The 19,006-nt window shown below is 37.8% G+C and overlaps 1 protein-coding gene across 2 annotated transcripts in view; it reads left to right on the top strand.

Moving 5' to 3' along the window:
• ANTXR2 (anthrax toxin receptor 2) overlaps positions 1 to 19,006 on the top strand; it is a 182,290-nt gene that overhangs the window by 6,225 nt on the left and 157,059 nt on the right. For both annotated transcript variants that reach the window (XM_019534309.1, XM_019534308.1), the window contains exons 3-6: positions 6,246 to 6,327; positions 8,276 to 8,383; positions 8,490 to 8,558; positions 9,263 to 9,343. In XM_019534309.1, coding sequence (XP_019389854.1) covers positions 6,246 to 6,327; positions 8,276 to 8,383; positions 8,490 to 8,558; positions 9,263 to 9,343 — 340 coding nt within the window. The remainder of the gene's footprint in view (positions 1 to 6,245; positions 6,328 to 8,275; positions 8,384 to 8,489; positions 8,559 to 9,262; positions 9,344 to 19,006) is intronic.

Here is a 19,006-nt window from a genome sequence, read left to right as displayed (position 1 = left end):
CTCAAGTTACCCAAATAGACAGGCTGAAGGTGCTGTCCCCTGTGTGCAGGGCCCACCCTAATCAAATGGTTGCAGCTCAGAGATTTTAGTCACAGTGTCACAGGGCAGAGATTTTTGGGGAGAAACCAAGGTGGCTTTCTGCCACAGCACCTATTAAAGTCTTTCTCATGATTTTGTTGGGCTTTCAGTGTCTTCAGTAGCCTGTTTCTTATTGGACACCAAGGGTCACAATTTGTAAAATTCACTCTGTTTGGATAGCTGGAATATTGGCACCACAGCCATGAGTCTGTGTAATACTTTTTTACATCATGTGGAGTTAAATAAAATACTGTCTCTTCATGAAAATCTGTTCACAAAACAGGAGGAACACATGTATTGTTGAGTTCCTTTCTGTTTCGTTTTTGTCACAAAATATTTCCTGATGCAGTAGTGAATGCAATAGTGGAAAGGAAATTACCCTTTTTGTGATTCACTGGGGATTGCTAAAGAGGACGAAGAAGGTGGATAGTAGTAACAGTAACCATATATACATGACTAAGTATAGATGGTTGTGGCTAAGATGCTTTGTACACACATGCTTTGAACAACCATGATTCTAAATATTTATTAAAGGGGCTCACAGCTATGAGCAGTTTAGGATTTGCAACTTTTGCAAGTTCCAGTAGAAAAGGTTACTCAGCCCATGCTAAAGGAAGGGTTTTAATGAAAACAGCACCATTTTATGATGTGATCTCATTGATTTGTTTGAGTTTGTTTGATTACTTGCTTATTCACAAATTTTAGGAAATGGCAATTAGTTTGTGGCCATCAGTTCAAGTTAGTCAGGTTTTGCTATGCTTGGAAAGGTTGACATTCTTACTGCTTGTTTGATAGAGTTCATACTGTCTTTTTCAGCATATCACAGCTATATTGACACATGTGAACACATTCTAGAGCTAAATACCTAACCTTAAAGTGATGGTACCATAGAGCTTTTTTACATGTGCTTTTGGCACAGCACCCGTGTGTCATGTGTATCAGCAGTGCAGCGCATCTCTGTTCTGAGAAAATGGCAGTGGTGTGCTTTGAACTAAAAAAGTTTTTGTGCGCTTTAGTTCAAAGCACATCGCTGCCATTTTCTCAGCATGGATGTGTGCTGTGCCTTTGATACACATGACACGCAAAGCTGCCAGAGCACATCAATTTATGTGTTCCACCAGCCTCGATTAATTGAGCATTCTCTGACACGCTGGATTTCCAGTGCATTGGAGCAGCCTCTCCACCACAGGTGTGTAAGTGGCTTTAATGCACAGTATAACTTTTCTCAAAAAGAGTGGGCTGCTTGTGCACCTAGTAAAAATGATTCCTCTGTAGTTTTAGAATTTGATTGGCAAATTTGGGGTGATCCGATAAGTGAGGTTTTTTTTGTCAGGATTTCAGGCTCAATCATGATCTCAGTTTGAAGAAAAAGTTTTATTAAAACCTAATAGCAAGTATAAGTACTTGAAAAAGTACTTGGTGTTGCTTGGAAAAGGTGTGTTTTTGCTGACCATGTAACATTTAAGATTTATTGTGTACTTCTTTGGCTGGTTACATGCTGGCAAATAGGTGGGTTTTTTGTGTCCTTGCTTCTGCCAAATTTGACTTGTTACCCATGACTATAAAAGTGTAATGTCTAATCCTGCTGACATCAAACAGAATTCCTATCAGAAGTTAATGAGTATTTTGTTTGAGAGTGGACTCCAGGATCAGGGTCATGGTCATTGCATGTTCTTTTATCTATTATAGTATACGTTTTCTTGTAGCTGTCCAGTCTAAAATAGGTCACTTTTAATAATCATGTTTTATACATGCATACCATAAATACTTAAAGGGTGTAAATATCTGAAGGGTGTATAAATATATAAAGGGTGCTTTTAAAGAGGATGCTGATAGATCCTGTGGCACTGAAGATGGGACAAGGATTAATGGTCTTAAGCTGCAACAAGGGATATTTAAGTTATCTATTAAGAAGAGTTTGTTCACTATGAGGGTGGCTAAGCATTGGAACTGGCTACCTAGAGAGCTTGTGGAGTCTTCATTATTGAAAGTTTTTAAGAGCAAGTTAGACAAACATTTGGATTAGATGGTTTGTTATCACTTCACCTAAAACTTACCAGTTAAGGAGATCTAGTATGGATATGAATTTGTCCTCTCTGCTAGCAGAAAGAAGTATGAAAAATTACATGTTGAAAGAGAGTTCCCTGTTTAGGAGGTACTGTACATGTGCCTCACTAATATTAAGTAACGTGTGAAGTTGGATAAAAAAAAATCTCCCCCCCTTTTTAATCAAATGGCACAATTATATTTTTCCCACCAACTATGCATGGACCTCTTAATACATTTCTTGGGTGATAGCAATATTATCATCTAAAAATCCCACATATTTTTCCCACATCAATAAGCCAAGGTCATTGGCAATCAGAATCTACTTCCAGAGGCCTGTTCCTGGCCTTGCTGTACTCAAAACTATACTGAGAAATGATGCCAAGATTTCAGTAGATACTGAGTGGGTGGAAAGTAAGTGCAAAATTGTAACTTGGTCCAAAGAACTATGAATGCCAGTATTAAAAGTTTCACAGCTTTTTATAAAAATTTGGATTCACAAGTTAGACCCATTCTCTGTCTAGCTGAACTTCTGTGACTTAATGTTTTTGCGACAGTTGCAGCCAACCCTGACTTCAGCTGCACTGATTTATGAGGATAAATATTTTTTCACTAGAAGGAACTGGTGTTCAACAGTTACTTCACTTCATTTTTTTAAATATACTCTTATTCAGAATCAGGTGGATTTTCTTCCCTCATCTCTGTGCGTCTGACATACGGTTTTTCCCCATTTTAATGCAAAGGAAATTCCTTTCTCTGTGCCATTTGCTCTGCTCTTTGGAATATCAGGCAGCAATGTAGGAAAACTTGTACCAAATCCATTCAGTTTTTAATCCTCCGAGACTATTTTCTTGAAGATTATGCCTTTTTCTCTTCATTCACAATACACCTACCATGAAGGATATATACACATACATGCAACAGTGCTCAGGATTTCAGGAAAGCAGGGCCTTGGGAAAATTGAAATGACCTATGCTTATATGCCTTTAATTACAGGCATTGAATACAGAAATGACTGATATAGTTTCTTTTCATATTAGTACAGCTCTTTCCATTGTCTTGCGTAGCTGTTAGATGGGGTTGCATCCCAAAAGAGAAGGCTGCCTACAGCTTTTTAAAAATAAATTACCCCATTGCTATCATGCTAATAACTTTAGGAGTTGTCAGATCATGTGCCTACCGACACTGCTTTTAGCTCCATGTCAATTAACCTTCTTTTAAGGGGATTTTAAAAGTGCCCCAATATTGCAAACAGCATTGGTGGCCTATGTGAGGGCATTTAAGCTTGCTGAGAGTATTTAAACTGAACAGACAGAGTTAACACTGGGAAAATTTGTATATCCATCTCTGACCAGGCTTATGGTGATAAATGGCATTCATATACTAGTTTAGTACATGAACATATTAAAAATTGCATAGCTGTTCTAGGTGTCATAGCTATGCTGTCATAGCTGACTAAGAAAAGGGGGAAATCCTGATTCCTGTGTATGCTCAGTCAATACCTGATGCTGATACATTATAATTTATTTTAGCTGAGGTCCTTCTTTGTCATCACAGCCTGCATTACTTTCTGATACTGTTTTGTTGTATAGTCTGGTCTTAATTCTGACTTTATTCTTATACTATGCAACTCCAAAGAGGGTAGGGGAGGTACATGGGGGTAATGCAGGGTTTGTTCCACGTAGGAAACCATATTTGTCTGCAGTTCCACTTGCCTTCCATAGTACTTGAACCAGTAATAACCCCTTTCTCTGAGAGTAACCCCTTTGAAATAAGTGGATATACTTCTGAAGTAGGTACTACATTCATTGTGAATGGATAAGACATATAAGGGCCCAGAGAGGACAAAAAAATGGGGTAAAATCTTGGTCTTATGAAATATTTTAATGTCAAACTCCTTTTGACTTCAGTAAGGGTGGTATTTCACCTATAGTCTTTGGTCTAATCTCATGGATAAACAAGGTTAGAAGAGACTGAAGCAGGACTTGTTAGTTTGGTTCTATTTACCTGCCTCTGCTTGTGGAAGAATATCTGGAATATTTATTAAACTAAAAAGGAAGAACAGACAGGGTAGCTATTATAGATGAAATGTGCCTTTTCTAAAAGACAGAGGTGTGATGTAGCACATATGTTGAATTGAGAAGAGATATTATATTTGTAATCATTCAGCCCAAACACAGGCAGGCTGCAAGTTACTGATGGGTTCTCCCCCCCGCCCCCCATCTGACTTAAATCACAAGCAAAACCTACAGAGTTCCAGGATTTATTATTATAGTGATTATTTATTTATACTGTAGTAGTACGTAAGCATGCCACCCAGAGGTTGCGGCCTCATTATGTACAGGTCAAATGCATCAAAAAGCAGTCATGCCCTAAAGAGTTTACAGTCTTGTGACTAGATACACTCCTCTGAACTTGGGGGATTACCAGAGCCGTGGATAGTTGGGAGGGGTTCTGAGAGGACTAGCCTATGGCTGCTGGCATGCTGAAAGATGGATAGTGACCCATCCCTGCTGCTGCAGAAACTACAGTTTTGGTTGCCAAAGATTTCACCAGGAGCCATTGCAGAGAAGTGATGCCAGAGATTTCTATGGGGCCTGGTCATAAGACATTCTGGATAAATAGAACTGAACTGATTGTACAAGAGCTATTTTTTGCAAAATGAAATCTGTTTTGTAAAACTGGGACTTCAGTTGCTGTTTGTTTCTTGGCAGCAGAACATTAATGCCTGTGGACATGCTGCCACTCATTTCTGGCAAGCACTAAGTATGTGGTTTATAATCTGCATTTGTACATAATCAGTTTCAAGTTGTTTCTATAGATGCTGAATGTAAAATATTTGGATCAAACAGATTGTATTATCTTACGTAACTTGTTCTCTACCATTTATTTAACAAAGAAATTCTTCCTTTGCAATTCTAACTGTCGGCATGGATATCCATTGCTTATTGCAAATTGAAAATTACATCTATGTATTGCATTCATGGAATAACACATCCAAACACAGAGAAACTAATCAGTTGAACAAATGACTTGTGGGTGGTATTCAGGCAAAGGGGCATATGCATTCTTTCTTTCTTTGTTAGCCCCAAGAAAGGGTGTGATGCAATCTGAAAATACTTTTTTATTTGTACCTTCACAGACTTTCCTTGTCATGCTATATATTCTGGGCCAAATTTTATTTTCTTACTTGGTTTGAATGAATGTGTTTTAGCAGAGGCTAAATACGAAGCAAATGCTAGGAACCTCAGGATTTGTCCCTCTTTAATATTATTTTTATTTTGGTATTACAGATTGCTGTGACAATACTTCTCTTACCCCTGTCTCTTTCCCTCTTATCATAACAACTGAGTGTCTCATAATTATTCATAGATTTATCTTATAGCACTTCTATAAAATAGAGAAACAGTTTAAAAATAAGCCACTTCATAGAGGTAAAATGACCTGCCAAAAGTCACACACAAAATCTGTGGGAGAGCCAAAAAAATTGATCTCAGATCTCTTATATCCCAGTTCATTTCCTTAAGTACAAAGCCGTCTTGCACATTCTGAAAAAAATCAACTTTTAATTTTTTCTGAAAGCAAGACTTAATCATTGTAACATCCTCTTAATGGCTTCCAGCTTCTGTCTCAGTTAATTACGTATAAAAGTAAATAATTCAGTGACTCTTCTTATAGAGATTATATGTGGTTTCAATGGATCAGTTTTTTTCAATTTAGGTATTCTTGGAAGCTGAGTTACCTTAAAGCAAGCAAGTTAACTTACGACATAACTTCCAAGGGACTGTGTTGGTACCTGGCCATTTGCTTGCAATAGAAGTTCCATCTGAAACATTTTGTTTGGATTTGACCCTTTCTAAGTCATCATCAGTGCATATTGTGTTACTTAGGAATGACTGTTGTTGTATACCTACAGTACAGCTTGCACTGTGGTTTTAAATTGATCTATATGCAGAGTGTACGTGAATGAAAATGATTTATTTTTTCATGTTTTAATTTTATGGTCATGAGAGAACCATTTAATGACAAAAACAGCAAAACATTTAATTATTGGAGTGATTTTTTTTTTTTAAGTTTAGTTTATTATTGAAACATTTATCTTGTTTTCTAACTGTCCCCAGAAACAAAATCACAGAAGGCCTTGAGGCTTTAAGTAAGGTGAAGCCAGCAGGTGATACATACATACATGAAGGATTAAAAGAAGTAAGTTTTAATGCTCTCAATACAGTTGCAGTAAAGGTCTTGTGGCCATACAGCTTCATTGAAAGAAAAACAAGGCAACATGCTTTAAATACAGTTTAATTGCATTTTGTGTAACTAGTTTTCACATCCAACAGTTTTTAAGATCTAAATAGAGTGATTTTTTTTTTTACTCAGGCAAAGATTGCCTAGGTATGAAAAAGTCATATGTAGGAGATCAGCAATCCCATGTGATGTGCTTTATGGAGATTCTTTTCTATTATTTCTGTGGCCTCATGCACGGACCTCTTGTTTTTCCCTGTGGAAGGAGTAATAAATGCAGGAGAACACTTAACTAAGTATGTATATACATAATATTTTGTAGTGTTGTTGTTAGTACTACAAAATATTAATAGAGCATCATAAATCTATATGTTGGCTTACAAGCACAAAAACAACTCACAGGCCAAAGTTTTCAGGATTGGTGAATGATTTTGTTTACCTTAATTTTGGGTGTCCAGAAGCAGTATCACTAATTCTTGCTATTTTAGTATGAGTTTAATAATATTTGATATTTTACTTAAAGCCTTACACTAGGGAATAAATGAAAATCTTAGCTTCCTTTAAATAAAACAGAAACAAAAACACGGATTTCTGGTTCTCATGCTTGTGGAGAAAAGTTTGAAAATGTGATCAGAGTATAAACCTACAAGTTGATGAACTAGAAGGCAAATAAAAAGAATAACTAGTTATTTGTATTATTTCCGCTCATGATTTTGTAAGTCAAACTCATCTTTTGGGAACTGACTAATGAGTTTTGATGGTTTGGGGGTGCCAGTGCTGACCTTGAGGCCTCTTTAAAGGGCATGATTTTCAGAAAAAGTACACAGTGGGTGCACATGTGCAATACTGCAATAAACTCTGGTGCGGTATTGCTCCTGGGCACTGTGTTTACATGTGTACCTGGGACTGCAGCACGTTGTGCTGGATTGGAGCAGCCCTGGCTGGCAGGGGATCCTGGAGGGGGTGGTCAGCCTGCCAGCTAGGGGCTGCTCTGACCTGGCTCAATGTGTTGCAGAGGGACTGGCTGGGGCATGAGTGCACTTCAGTGTGGGGCTAGCTGGCAGACTCGTGCCCGAGCCAGACCTGTCAGTGTCTATACATGTTGCTGCGTGCTGAATAGCTCTGCCTTAGGATAGTACTTGTGTTTTATAAGTACTAACCTACAGCAGAGTTAATTAGTTTACTGTGGCTTACTAGGGCCACGTATGTACATGGTGAAATTTTACTGTGGAGCTAAAACATCTCATGTAGCCAAGGTTTGAATTACACTTTGACTCTTGGGGGGCGGGGCTCTGGGAAAAAAAATAAAATTGGGATGCCCATTACGATGCCTGAATAAAATTGTAGACCCTCCAAACTCCCTCGTAATTCACACCCTGCATGTAGATGCTCCCAGTATCTGTCTTCAGAATACTCTGCCCCTGTAAAGGCGTCTGTGTTTGGAGAATTCAAAATGTTGGCCATACTCCTTAGCCTAAATTAGGGGTGGCTAACCTGTAGCACATGTACTACAAGTGGCATATCAGGAAGGAGGCAAGCAGCACAGTGTGGCACATAAGGCAGAAAGCAGAGCAGCAGATTGGCAGGGCAGAGGGATTGGAGTGGTACTTGGAGAGAGAGCAGGGCTATTTTGTGGCATGCCTGCCATAAAGGTTGGCCTCCAGTGGCCTATATTCATTACAATCTAGTGCCCTGATTTAACTCCCATTAAAGCTAATGAAAGGATTCCGTATTAGTAATGAGAGGGTAGCTGTGGTGAGGCCATTGCTTGAAGAAGGAGGTTTTAGAGAGGGATTTGATTATTTTGTGCTTTTTGGATTATGTGAGACTTCTGAATTTATTTATCAGAAACATCTTGTTGATAGATTCAGAAATGATTGTAACTTGCATCTTTATTCTTCATTTTCAGGCTAATATCCAAATTGAACAAATGGGGGGCTCAAAGTCTGCTAGTACAATAATTGCACTGACAGATGGTAAATTGGAAGGTCAGATCCCCTTGTATGCAGAAAAAGAGGTGAGTTCCAAACAGAAGCTGCTTGTTACAATCAGCTCAGGTTTTTTGTGTATTCATGTGCATATTATGAATAATATATTATCTTCTCCATTCTTTCCTGGGACAGGCAAATAAGGCCAGAAACTTGGGAGCTAGAGTTTACTGTGTTGGAGTCCTTGATTTTAGACAAGACCAGGTAATTGCACTGTTGTCTTTATTACTTATCAGAGCCTTATTACAACTTTTTATAAGGCTGCTGTCATTTGTATTTAATTTATTTTTGGGACTGTGCAACATTTCTAGAATAGGAAGCAAATACTCATACATATGTACATTACATAGAAATGATGACTGGGTGTCACTTTTTTATTATGAGAAAAGAGCTATCAGAAATTAATTTCACTTATTGGTAGCTGCCTCACCCTGAGGATATAGGTAAAGTTTCTATTAAAATGTTAACCAGCATAGACCACAGATTGCAGTAGTCGTTATAGATAATCTTTGAATTGAGAAGGGACAATGGTCTTTGTAATAGAAAACAAAAGAAGGGCTATTGTCTGCCATCAACTGAAAGTTAATCTTTAGGTGCTGTGCTCATGTAAGCTGTGTTCTAATCATTAACAAAATTAGTACCAGGGATTATATGTAAATGAAGTAAGAGAGTTGTTCTTTAAATGGGAAAGTGTACATAAAGGAGCTTATAGTAAGGATTTGGAGAAAGGCTTCTTTAATGAAATATGAAGCAGACAGGAAAGCTAAGGGCAAGGGTGTTGCAGGATTCTAGAGTTTTATTATTTTGCTAACTCTTTCTTTTTAAGACAGAATTTTGACACTAAGGCTGACAGGCAGCACATAACAAGTTTGGTGTGCCAGATTATTTGTGTTTCTTTTTCCCTGAAGCTTGAAAAAATTGCTGATACAAAAGATCAGGTCTTCCCTGTGACCGGAGGATTCCAAGCACTGAAAGGAATAATTAATTCTGTGAGTATTCAGTAATGAGCTGAGAGCCTCCTAAACCACTTCCAGTCCCCCTCCCAAAAAGGAGTATGTGGGTTTTTTTTTTGGTGTTTGTTTTTGTTTGGGGGGGTGAGGGGGATGGGGACAACAGAGAGCCTTCAGCTCTTATTTATTGGGCATAATTTGTACCTAGGTCAGTGGTATCCATATAATGCGCTTATCTTCTTACCTTAGCAGTACCTTTCTATACATTTCTGTGGCCTGCTATTCATTGAATTATATATGCTGTGACTCAGAATGGAGTTAGTAAAGTCCAAGTGCAAGGGAATACACATAATTCAAGGAGATGGGGTAGAGATTGACTTTTAAAGGTATGGTTTTGGTCTGGTAAACTGGCACAGTTTTTCAGAAAAGTGTGAAAAGAGATGGCTTGAAACATCTGATTTAATAAATTATGGTACTAACCATCACTGAGTACAGAAATATGTAGGGGAGTATTTAGGAAGGCTCACTGAGTTTCTGTTCTTGCCCCTTGTTCTCACTCTCTAAATACCCAGTCTTTGAGTTCCCTCTGTTGCTCTTGCACTTGAATGTTGCACCAAAGCATCCCCTAAGTGACTAGTGACTTTTTTTAAAGGGATGTAGAAGGATAAAAGCAGGAGAAACTTCATGCTTGGATATGATGAGAAATTTGGCTGTATATTTTAGCTGCTTCTGTCAAGTAGACATTTTCATATCTATGGAACCAATTTACTTGTTTGATTTGGAGTAAATGTTATGTGTTTGGGATAATTGTTAGAATACCGCTGCTGTAAATGCTTTAAGCTCCATATGCTGTTTAATGCAGCTGTTATATTCATGAAGGAAAAGCAGTACAAATTGAATGTCAAATGTAAGGTTATAAATACACTGCAGAATGAAATCCTATTCCCAAGATAGATCCCACTTCTATTTATTTCCACCCTGCCCCCTTTTATTTTTTTTAACAAAGGGCTCCACTTATAACTGGATGAATATGAAATCATGAACCTATCACTTCTTTTTCCTTGAATGCTGGGTTTTGTCCATGGCAATTACTCCCTGTTTAACATATTTTCATTTCAGAAGACTCTTTGTATGTTCTCGAGACAGCCAGTTGCCATGTTCAGGCAGGCCCCCTTATTTATTTTCCTTCAGAGATAGTAAGTACTGTGTGGCAAAGCCTAGGACAATGCCTTTTTTCCATGTACCGTAGCATATATTTTTTAAAGCATTTGGGGCCAGTTGTTCTGCAGGTGTAATGTCATATAGCCCCTTTGAAGTCATTGGAGCTAAGGTGAGATTTGGCCCTAATTGCTTAGATTGTTGGGCTTCCAAGAATCCCAGCATGTAAAAACTGTGGTTCGAGTTGGAGCTTTGGGTGCAGTGAGCCTCAGTGTACATTTTTCTGTTCCAGCAAAAGCTGCTGTGCCCCAGGAGTTCAGCCATGAGGGACAACAGGGGTGCTTCCATCATTTTCTCCTTCAGCTCTGGAATTAAAAAAAAAAAAAAAAGACAGGCATAAGGGTTTTTTGGATTTCCCTTAGGAGTTCAGCTTACAGTTGGTGCAGTTAGGATGTACAGATCATTAACACGTCTCCTAGCAGCCATGCCCACAACATTTCTGTAGCAAATAGAAAAAATTATTTGAGGTTGCATTTGCTGCTGGTAGCCCATTTGATTGGCTTTCTTGCCATCATTTTCTGCCCAAGAGTTTTCAACCCCTGCTGGGTCCTCTGTCTTCGCCAGCACCTTATGTAAACCCAGAGTAATTTAGTCCTTAGTTTTTCAGGGCCAGATTCTTCAAAATATCCTAAGGGAGGCCAGTACTAAACTGCTGTTAAGATCCAAAGTGTTTGGTGTTGTAAGAAACTCACCACCCCCCCTGCTGTTTTTAAGGAAAATCTTTTTACTTTTTAAGAAAGATCTATTCTGGAGCTTAAACAGGTTGACTGCTCCTTTAAACTGTAACCGAGCTCTTGAATTGTGTAGATTTTCATTCTGACTGCAGTGTGAACAAATATTTCAAGATTTAGCTTATTGCATATTTCTTTCCATAAAAAAACTTGTGTTGAGGCTATTGAGTCCCTGTGAAATACTTACATCAAGAAATAAAAGATTAAGAGATGGCTGTAGCTATTTGTGGCTCACTTCAACTGTGAAACACTTCATTTGAATGAGTTCACCATCTTAGCCAGTTCAGTTATGTTTTTGTAGGTAAATAAAGAAAAAAAAAGGATTGGGGATTTGGTGATGGCAAGAAGGTTTTAGAGTTTTAATTTTTCCCCTTAAAATCCTGAAGTGCCACATTGGCTCTAATAATTTCCAGGCTTCAAATGCTTTGAGATATAAGCTGCGTGATCTGTTGGCATCCTGTCTTCCTCTCTCTTGAAAATATGTGCAGTCAGAAAAAAGAGAGAAGACCAAATTTCAAAATAAATGATCTAATGACACACATCTGGGGTATTGCTGTGAAAATAATTCGAGTTGGCTATGATGATACCAAAGAAATAATTGTTGAACTTTCTTTCTAGAAGTATTGTTGAACAGGTTTTTTTGAGATATTTTTACTTTAAAAAAATCACTTCAATGGGGGTGAGGTTGTTTTTCATCAGAGCTACTAGTTAATGAACACTTTTGAACACCTGATTATGATTATTTTGGCCTCTGCAGTTCTCTCTGCTATAAGGTCTGTTGCCTGATGGGTTTTGTACTTGTTGAGAGTTGCAAATCTATATGGCCTTCTCTTAAACTTTTACTTATCAATGAAAACTAAAGCACAATTTAGAACATTCAGCTCTTACTTGGTTCTCAGGTGTTTGAGGACTTAACAGTTGTTTGAATACCATTAGATTTTTAGCACAGAATCACAGAAATTAAGGGCTTGAAGGGCCCTCGAAAGATCAGGTCCAACCCCTCCCTGCTCTGGGCAGGAATACTGCTGAGATCAAATGATCCCCACATGCAGTTACTGAGAATGATGGTCAGGAATTTTAGTGAAGTTGGGGACCAATTTATAGAAAAAATTATAACCCAAATTCTGTAGTCCGTACTTAGTTTGGAGATGTTCCTTACCCAAGCAGAACTCTTTATACGGTTGGTAAAGATGTGGCCATATATATATTTGCCCCTGCTGAGTTTCTTTTGATATGTTTCATTTGAAGAAAACAATGCATTTTATTTTTGTATGTTTCTGTTCAGTGATAACTCTTACAAAATTCTGTTAGCTTTTCTGGCGCTATTAATATTCAACTTTACAAAGTATTAAATGAACAGAGTTGTCAGAATGAATAAATCTCTCAGCAGAAAGTCTAGTAGCTTAAAAGAAAAATGCTGAAGGCAAGTTAGTTATCCTATCAGGAATGGTTTACTGATTTAGTCTGGCTGATAATTATGTGGAAACATGGCTTCATGAGCAAGCGGAATGAGTACAGTGGCAGTCAGAAAAACAAGGGCTTTAGAGCATCTAATTTCTTTCACAGTGTGAGATTTTGGCACCGTGTGAAGAGATGGAATCCTGCTTTTTTAATGTGCATAGGTGAAATTAAGAGTTTTCTTTTAATAAAACGCCATTTTGTGTCATATAATTTAGAGTAATAATTAGTTCTAGAGTAATAATCACTGTTCTAGTGACTGTCTAGCAAGCTGCTGAGCACCCCTTGTGAAATGCTAAGCTCTGGCTGACTATACAGAGAAGTAAGAGCGCAGAACACTTTTCAAAGAGAGTCATCGTATTCTGGGATCTTTTTGAGGAGGTTTTTTCTGGGCTCCTCATTTCCATTAAAATGGAAAGTAGTTAGAGTCTCAAAACCATCTATCTGTGGAGCTCAAGAGCAGTAGGCTGGAAGCTTGGGACCTGACTGCGTCACGGACCACCACTTCCCAGGGGTATAGGACATGGAAGGGAGAGGAAGATAGAGATTGCCAATGTCAGAGGGAGAGAGTAGGAAGGGCTGTGGAGGAGATCAATGGCATGGTGCAGGGCAGGGAGGAAGTGATATGCTTGGTACTGATTTCCCCACCCCCCCTATGCCACAGGCTGGATCCAGTCACTTTAAGGGGCAGACGCAGTCCTCAGGCTGTATAGATTGAGCACCTCTGATCTTGATCAAATCTGAATGACAAGTAAAACTTTTTCATGACATAGTCTAAGAATCAGGCTTGTTCTTGAAGAGGAAGTGAGCTTTCCTGTTCTGTTTACAACTGGAACTTGTAACACTGTTTGTGCATTAATCATGCTTGATGATGCAGTCTAGTGAGAAGCAACAGCAGGCTCTAGAGATTACAGCACAGACTTGGGAGCCAGATGCTGCTTCCCTTTGAATCCATCTCCCAAGTTCTGGTGTCCATAGAGAAGTTTGTGAGCGTGTTTTTTGGAGCAAGCAGGGGAATAGGCACTCTTGGAAATGTCCTTTCTGGTTGACTCCACCGTAGATATACAGTTGCACATCAAACCGGTTTGCTGACACCATTAACTGCTGCAAGGATCCCTCTTTTCTTCTGCATAGCATGTGTGTTGTCCATAGATTCCAATCTACTGCTTTACTGCTTTGCAGTCATTTTCACCCTGGATGAGAAGGGGACCAACAAGAAGGCAACAATCTATGTTGCTTTGGTGTATGTGGATTAGTAGTCCCTTGAGCTTTCTGTAGTTCATATGACTGGAAAGCTGCATTCCAAACTTTGCATCACTCTAACCCTGTTCCAAATTAGGCTCAGATTTTGCATTTTGCCTTCTTCTGTAATGTTTCATTATGCACATTTTGTACAGTTAAGCATGTAGCTTGAATGTGTAGTGTTTTGAAAACAAAACCAATGAAAAGGCTCACAATTCTGTCATTAGGGTATAGATTAAAACTATCGTTTTGTTGCGATCAGTGAACTTTGCCTGGCTTTAATAGAGGGTTAGAATTGGAATTGCATGTGTTTTAAAAAGTACCATTTATTTTAAAATGTGGATTCCTCTTTAATTACTGCATTTAATGTATGTGGTCAGTTGTAGATAAACATCACTCAGCTTTCATATTAAAATGGGTTAACAGTGCATGATATAGGAAGTGAGAAAATATTTCATGTTTAAAACAACCCCACACACTTATCAGATAAGATAACAGGAAGTTGATATATACCAGGCACTTAAACCAGCATAAAAACACCTCTGTCTAAAATGTTTTACCTTCTCTTGCTAGTTACAGTAACTAAGAACATGACAACTGAGTGAGAGCAGAGATGGAAATCTTTTTCTTTCTTTTTTTTGTTTATTTTATACGTAGTCTTTTTTTACGGTTTTCTCTGTAGTATCATTCTGGACCTTTCATGCAAGAAAGGAGAGAAAATGCACATTTAAAAGTAATATGATTGTCAAATCCTGCAAATGGGGCAGTTACACTATATAACTTTTATCTGAATGTGTGCAGCTTCCAAGGTTTTTACTTTACTGTATCTATTAAGTAGGGGGAAAATAATTCCTTCGGAATAAGTTGTAACTTTCTTTGAAAACACAAAAAATAGACTAGAAATTCATAATTAACACCACAGTTAAAAATAAACTACAAATATGCAAAGTTAGGATCACCAAGCATATACAGGGGTATCAAGAGGTTAACAGCACTATATACATCTCTACTGCTGTTGAACCTTGAATATTATGTTACATTTAGTTGTGTATGTCTCATTTCTAGAATGATACTGAGAAATTAGAAGAAGTTTTAGTGAAGAGCAATACACATGATTGGGGGCTGGAGGGATTGATCAAAGATGGACTGTTAGAATGTGGGTAAGATTTTTGTAATTCTATTCAGATTGGGTAGTATCTTACTTTGTGAGTAACCCCATTGCAGTTAGTTAGGCTGCTTGCTGGTCAGTAGCCAGCCTATGTGACTAGCTATATTAGAATTTAGTGCAAAATGATAACCTGGGTAAATGATAAATTGGAGAAGAGAAGGCATAACAGTTTTATTGGTGGAAACCTCAAGAATTGAAAAGAACTAATTAGGGTCATAAGATGGACATAATAAAGAATAAAAATGTTAAGTTAAAGACTTGCTTATTCAGGATGAATATTTGTTTGCCTGTTCATTTTTTGATGGGTTGGTATAATGTCCTTAGTTCATTCTTAAATTTTTTAATTACAGTAAAAGACACAAGACTAGTTCTTGTGCCTGGACTGGTAACATTTTATGGTAATTTTTCAAGGTTCTGATTAAATATTATATTGTATATATCTGTTTAAGCATCCTTACTATTACTGAAAGATGTTAATAAGATGCTTCCTCAGGCTGAGATCTTATTTGCCAACTTCTTCTTTTTAGAGCAAAATTTTATAGGCAAGTTATAGTCCTTTTAAAAATTGGGTTCATAATGGACATGCTGACAGACTCTTAGCTAAAGTGGTATTAGCAGGCACTGCTATAAAATCTTACTGCTTAATTGTAGAAGCTCTTCCCAGTAAAACCCTCATTCATTATGGGGATAAAGCCTGATCTGACTGCAAAGATCAGTCAATAAAACCCCTGCGTGTAATTCAATTTCATATGAATAATAGCAAAGAATGTCTAATGAATGCATTTTTCCACCCATGCTCTTCCTAGTCTTTCCTCAAAAATATTCTCTACCATTAAGTTATAATAATACAGATTAGTGAATTCTAGGCTGGTGACATTGAAGGAAAACAGTTGTCTAAAATCTTGTTTATTTAATAATTCTTAGTTAACTCATGGATTATAGTGATATCAGAGGTGATATACACTATTGGCACTGTAAAAAATAACATGGTGAGAACCAGGGCCTAAACAGCTTATGATCTTTATTGACAGGATAAACAAAGGATGGGAAAGGAAACAAGAGGTATGGAGAGATGAAAGGACTGGCTTAAAGTCAGTGGCAGAGCTGGGAGTAGGTCTGCTCTACCCTAGGTCTACTCCCAGCTGGTGTAGGGTAGAGAAACATAGCCTTCTAAGAACAAGTTTAACCCCTAGAATGCTTGTTAAACCCCTCTGATCTACATGCAAAAGTGCTCCAACCACTTTATCTGGGTTACAAGCCACATTTGGACCAGATTTGCTTTCAACACATCTAGAAACTTGTGTCAAGCAAAGCCTTTTCAATCTAAATTGTTTTTGTGATTGAGTGTTGGTGGCTTAACTCATGTAAATGAATTTAATTTATTACTGAATTTCCACTGTTGTCAACTTTCCAAACTTCCTGGAATCAGTTGGTTAATGAGGGACATGCCAAGCCAATGGGATAGGTATCAAAAGAGGTGACTCAGTTGAAATGGTTTGGCACAATGTTGGTTGAAATAAAAGGCAAATCTGCAGGAGCTCTTACATTTGATGCATATCATTAGACTGCACAGAATCATTTATGTTTAAACTGTTTGCATTTAACTGGTACAGTTATGATGGTTTAGTTAAGTGAGTAACATCAATTACAGCGAGTAGAAGGAGGATTTTTTTTTTCAAGGTAGTTGTCATTTGTGACATAAACAAACACATCCCTGTAGAAATGCCACTCCCTGGTCTGCTTATCTGCTGACTCCAGGGACATTTAAATGGTTTCCTCCCTGCTTCCCCCCTACACCCAAATTATCTGCCTTGGTTACAGATGAGTGAAAAGTGCAGATTTTATAAAGGGTCAGCAAAGTGAAGTCCATGCCAGTGAAGGGATAGCCTTGACGTTCTATAGTCCTGAAACATTTTTCAAGAGCAAAATCAACTTAAAGAAATGGCTGATTACCAATTACAAACCTTTGTAATTGGAACATTTCCTGTAGGAGGAAAATATGGTTCGTTTATGTAGTGGGCATCCAGGAAGCAAGCTATTAAATGTTTGAACACTGGAGAGAGGGAAGCAACAAGTTATCATTAAAAAAATTATTCTGAATATATCAATTTCTTCTCTAATGCACATGGATAGTCTAATATTCTAGCTGTACTTGGTGCAAGGTTTAGAACTAACATTGTGCTATGTTTTTCCACGTGATTGAGACTATGAGTAGATAGTTTTGGGAATTATTGTATGTAGTTGTTAAAGAGACTCAATGGCCTGGAATAGAATGCTTTCTGCTTTACCCTTCAGTCTTGTGCAGCCCTTAATTTGACATCCTCTGACATATTACAAATCATATAACATTCTCAAGGAGAACAGTGAGCTTGATCAGCTAGCAACATAACTGACAAGGTTCCAATTTGTGTGTATATGCGTGTGTGCGTGCCTTATGATTTGAATTTGACTTGTCAGGTATTACTAAACTGCTATCAGTTACATTATATAACTGCTACTGTAAACTATTTTAACAAAAGGAAATGCTCGGATGAACTTCTGAATTATAGTTAGTGTTTCCTTAATGGTGATTTTTTTTTCTTAAGTTAGATTTTTCTGACTAATTGTTATCAGTGTTTTTCCTAATGTTTTAACTGTTTTTTTATTTTTATTTTTGACCTTTGTAGTATTTTATAAGTAAGGCATTTTACAAGCTGAGGAGGAAAAAAAACTGCCATAAGCATGTGCAGTTTTGTAATCTATTGTTTGCTGTCCTCGGTGATTGCAAATAAGGCATTACTTAGACACTCCATAATTATAATATTCTCACTCATTTTAGATTGCATTATGTTCCCATTCACTAGTGATTTTATGCAAGACCATATGTCTCATAGATTTTTTTTTTTTTGATTTAGGTCGGGAAGGGGGTGGCAGGTTTTTTTCTTCTTGTCTTCCTTTTTGTTTACAGGCTACAGTAAAATAATCTCGGGAAGTAGCTGGAATTGTATTGAGTATTTTGTGCCTTTTGAGAGTACAGATGTTTGGCAGGAGATAAAAGATGATTCAATGGTGTATGTAACTTCTGTGGTTACTCTTCTACAGCTTCACTTGAGCACAATGTCAAAATGTTGTTTCACCATGAGTGCACTTGATACATTTCAAATTAATTCAGATTGAATGTCTAACAGTTAGTGTCATGCACTTATGTCGTCTGATTGCTACTTGCTACCTTCTTGGAAAGGAAAGACACTTTGAGCAAAAATGGGAAACACTGGGGCATACATTAGCAGTGTGTGGACATCTGATCATTGCCTGCCACATAGAAGCTGTGCAGTATTTCATCCTGCATTGACCCCGTGGATTTGACACACATTTTTAGTAGAGCTTGAGTGAGACTGATCTTGGCTTGGCAATAACCTGTGCTGAAGAAGCAAAGATTTTACTTTGAAGTCAGATATTTTGCTTTCTGGTGATAAAGTTTTACTTGGAATAGAGAAGAGGTTTAGAGTAGATTTGGGTAAGCAACATTTTCTAGCTGTGGATTGAATGGCTAGGGAACAGGATTTGCTACAATGTTTAGTGTATACTTACATTTACAAGTCTAGAGTGTGAATGAGTTTGGAGAGTGAAAAATTAGGTTAAGCAGACCACTGTATACATTTGCTATTTTGCTGAACATTGAATTTTTATCTGTGAAGCCAAATGTTACAATGACATAAAAAGATGGAACTCTAACTAAAGTTGTGAAAGCAAAGGCATTTATAATAGAACTGGTGGATTGCCCATTAAGAATGATAGGGGGAGGGGGCGGGCAGGGACAGAGTGCTGCTACCCACTACCCCGCACTACTGCATCACAGGAGGGGGGGAGGGAAGCTTGCCCTGCCGTCCCCTCTGTCCCCCTCCA

Source organism: Crocodylus porosus, unplaced genomic scaffold, assembly GCF_001723895.1.
Source record: "Crocodylus porosus isolate Cpor-Errol unplaced genomic scaffold, CroPor_comp1, whole genome shotgun sequence".
In the NCBI taxonomy this organism is placed as follows: Eukaryota; Metazoa; Chordata; order Crocodylia; family Crocodylidae; genus Crocodylus; species Crocodylus porosus.
This window is presented reverse-complemented; position numbering and strand designations above follow the sequence as displayed.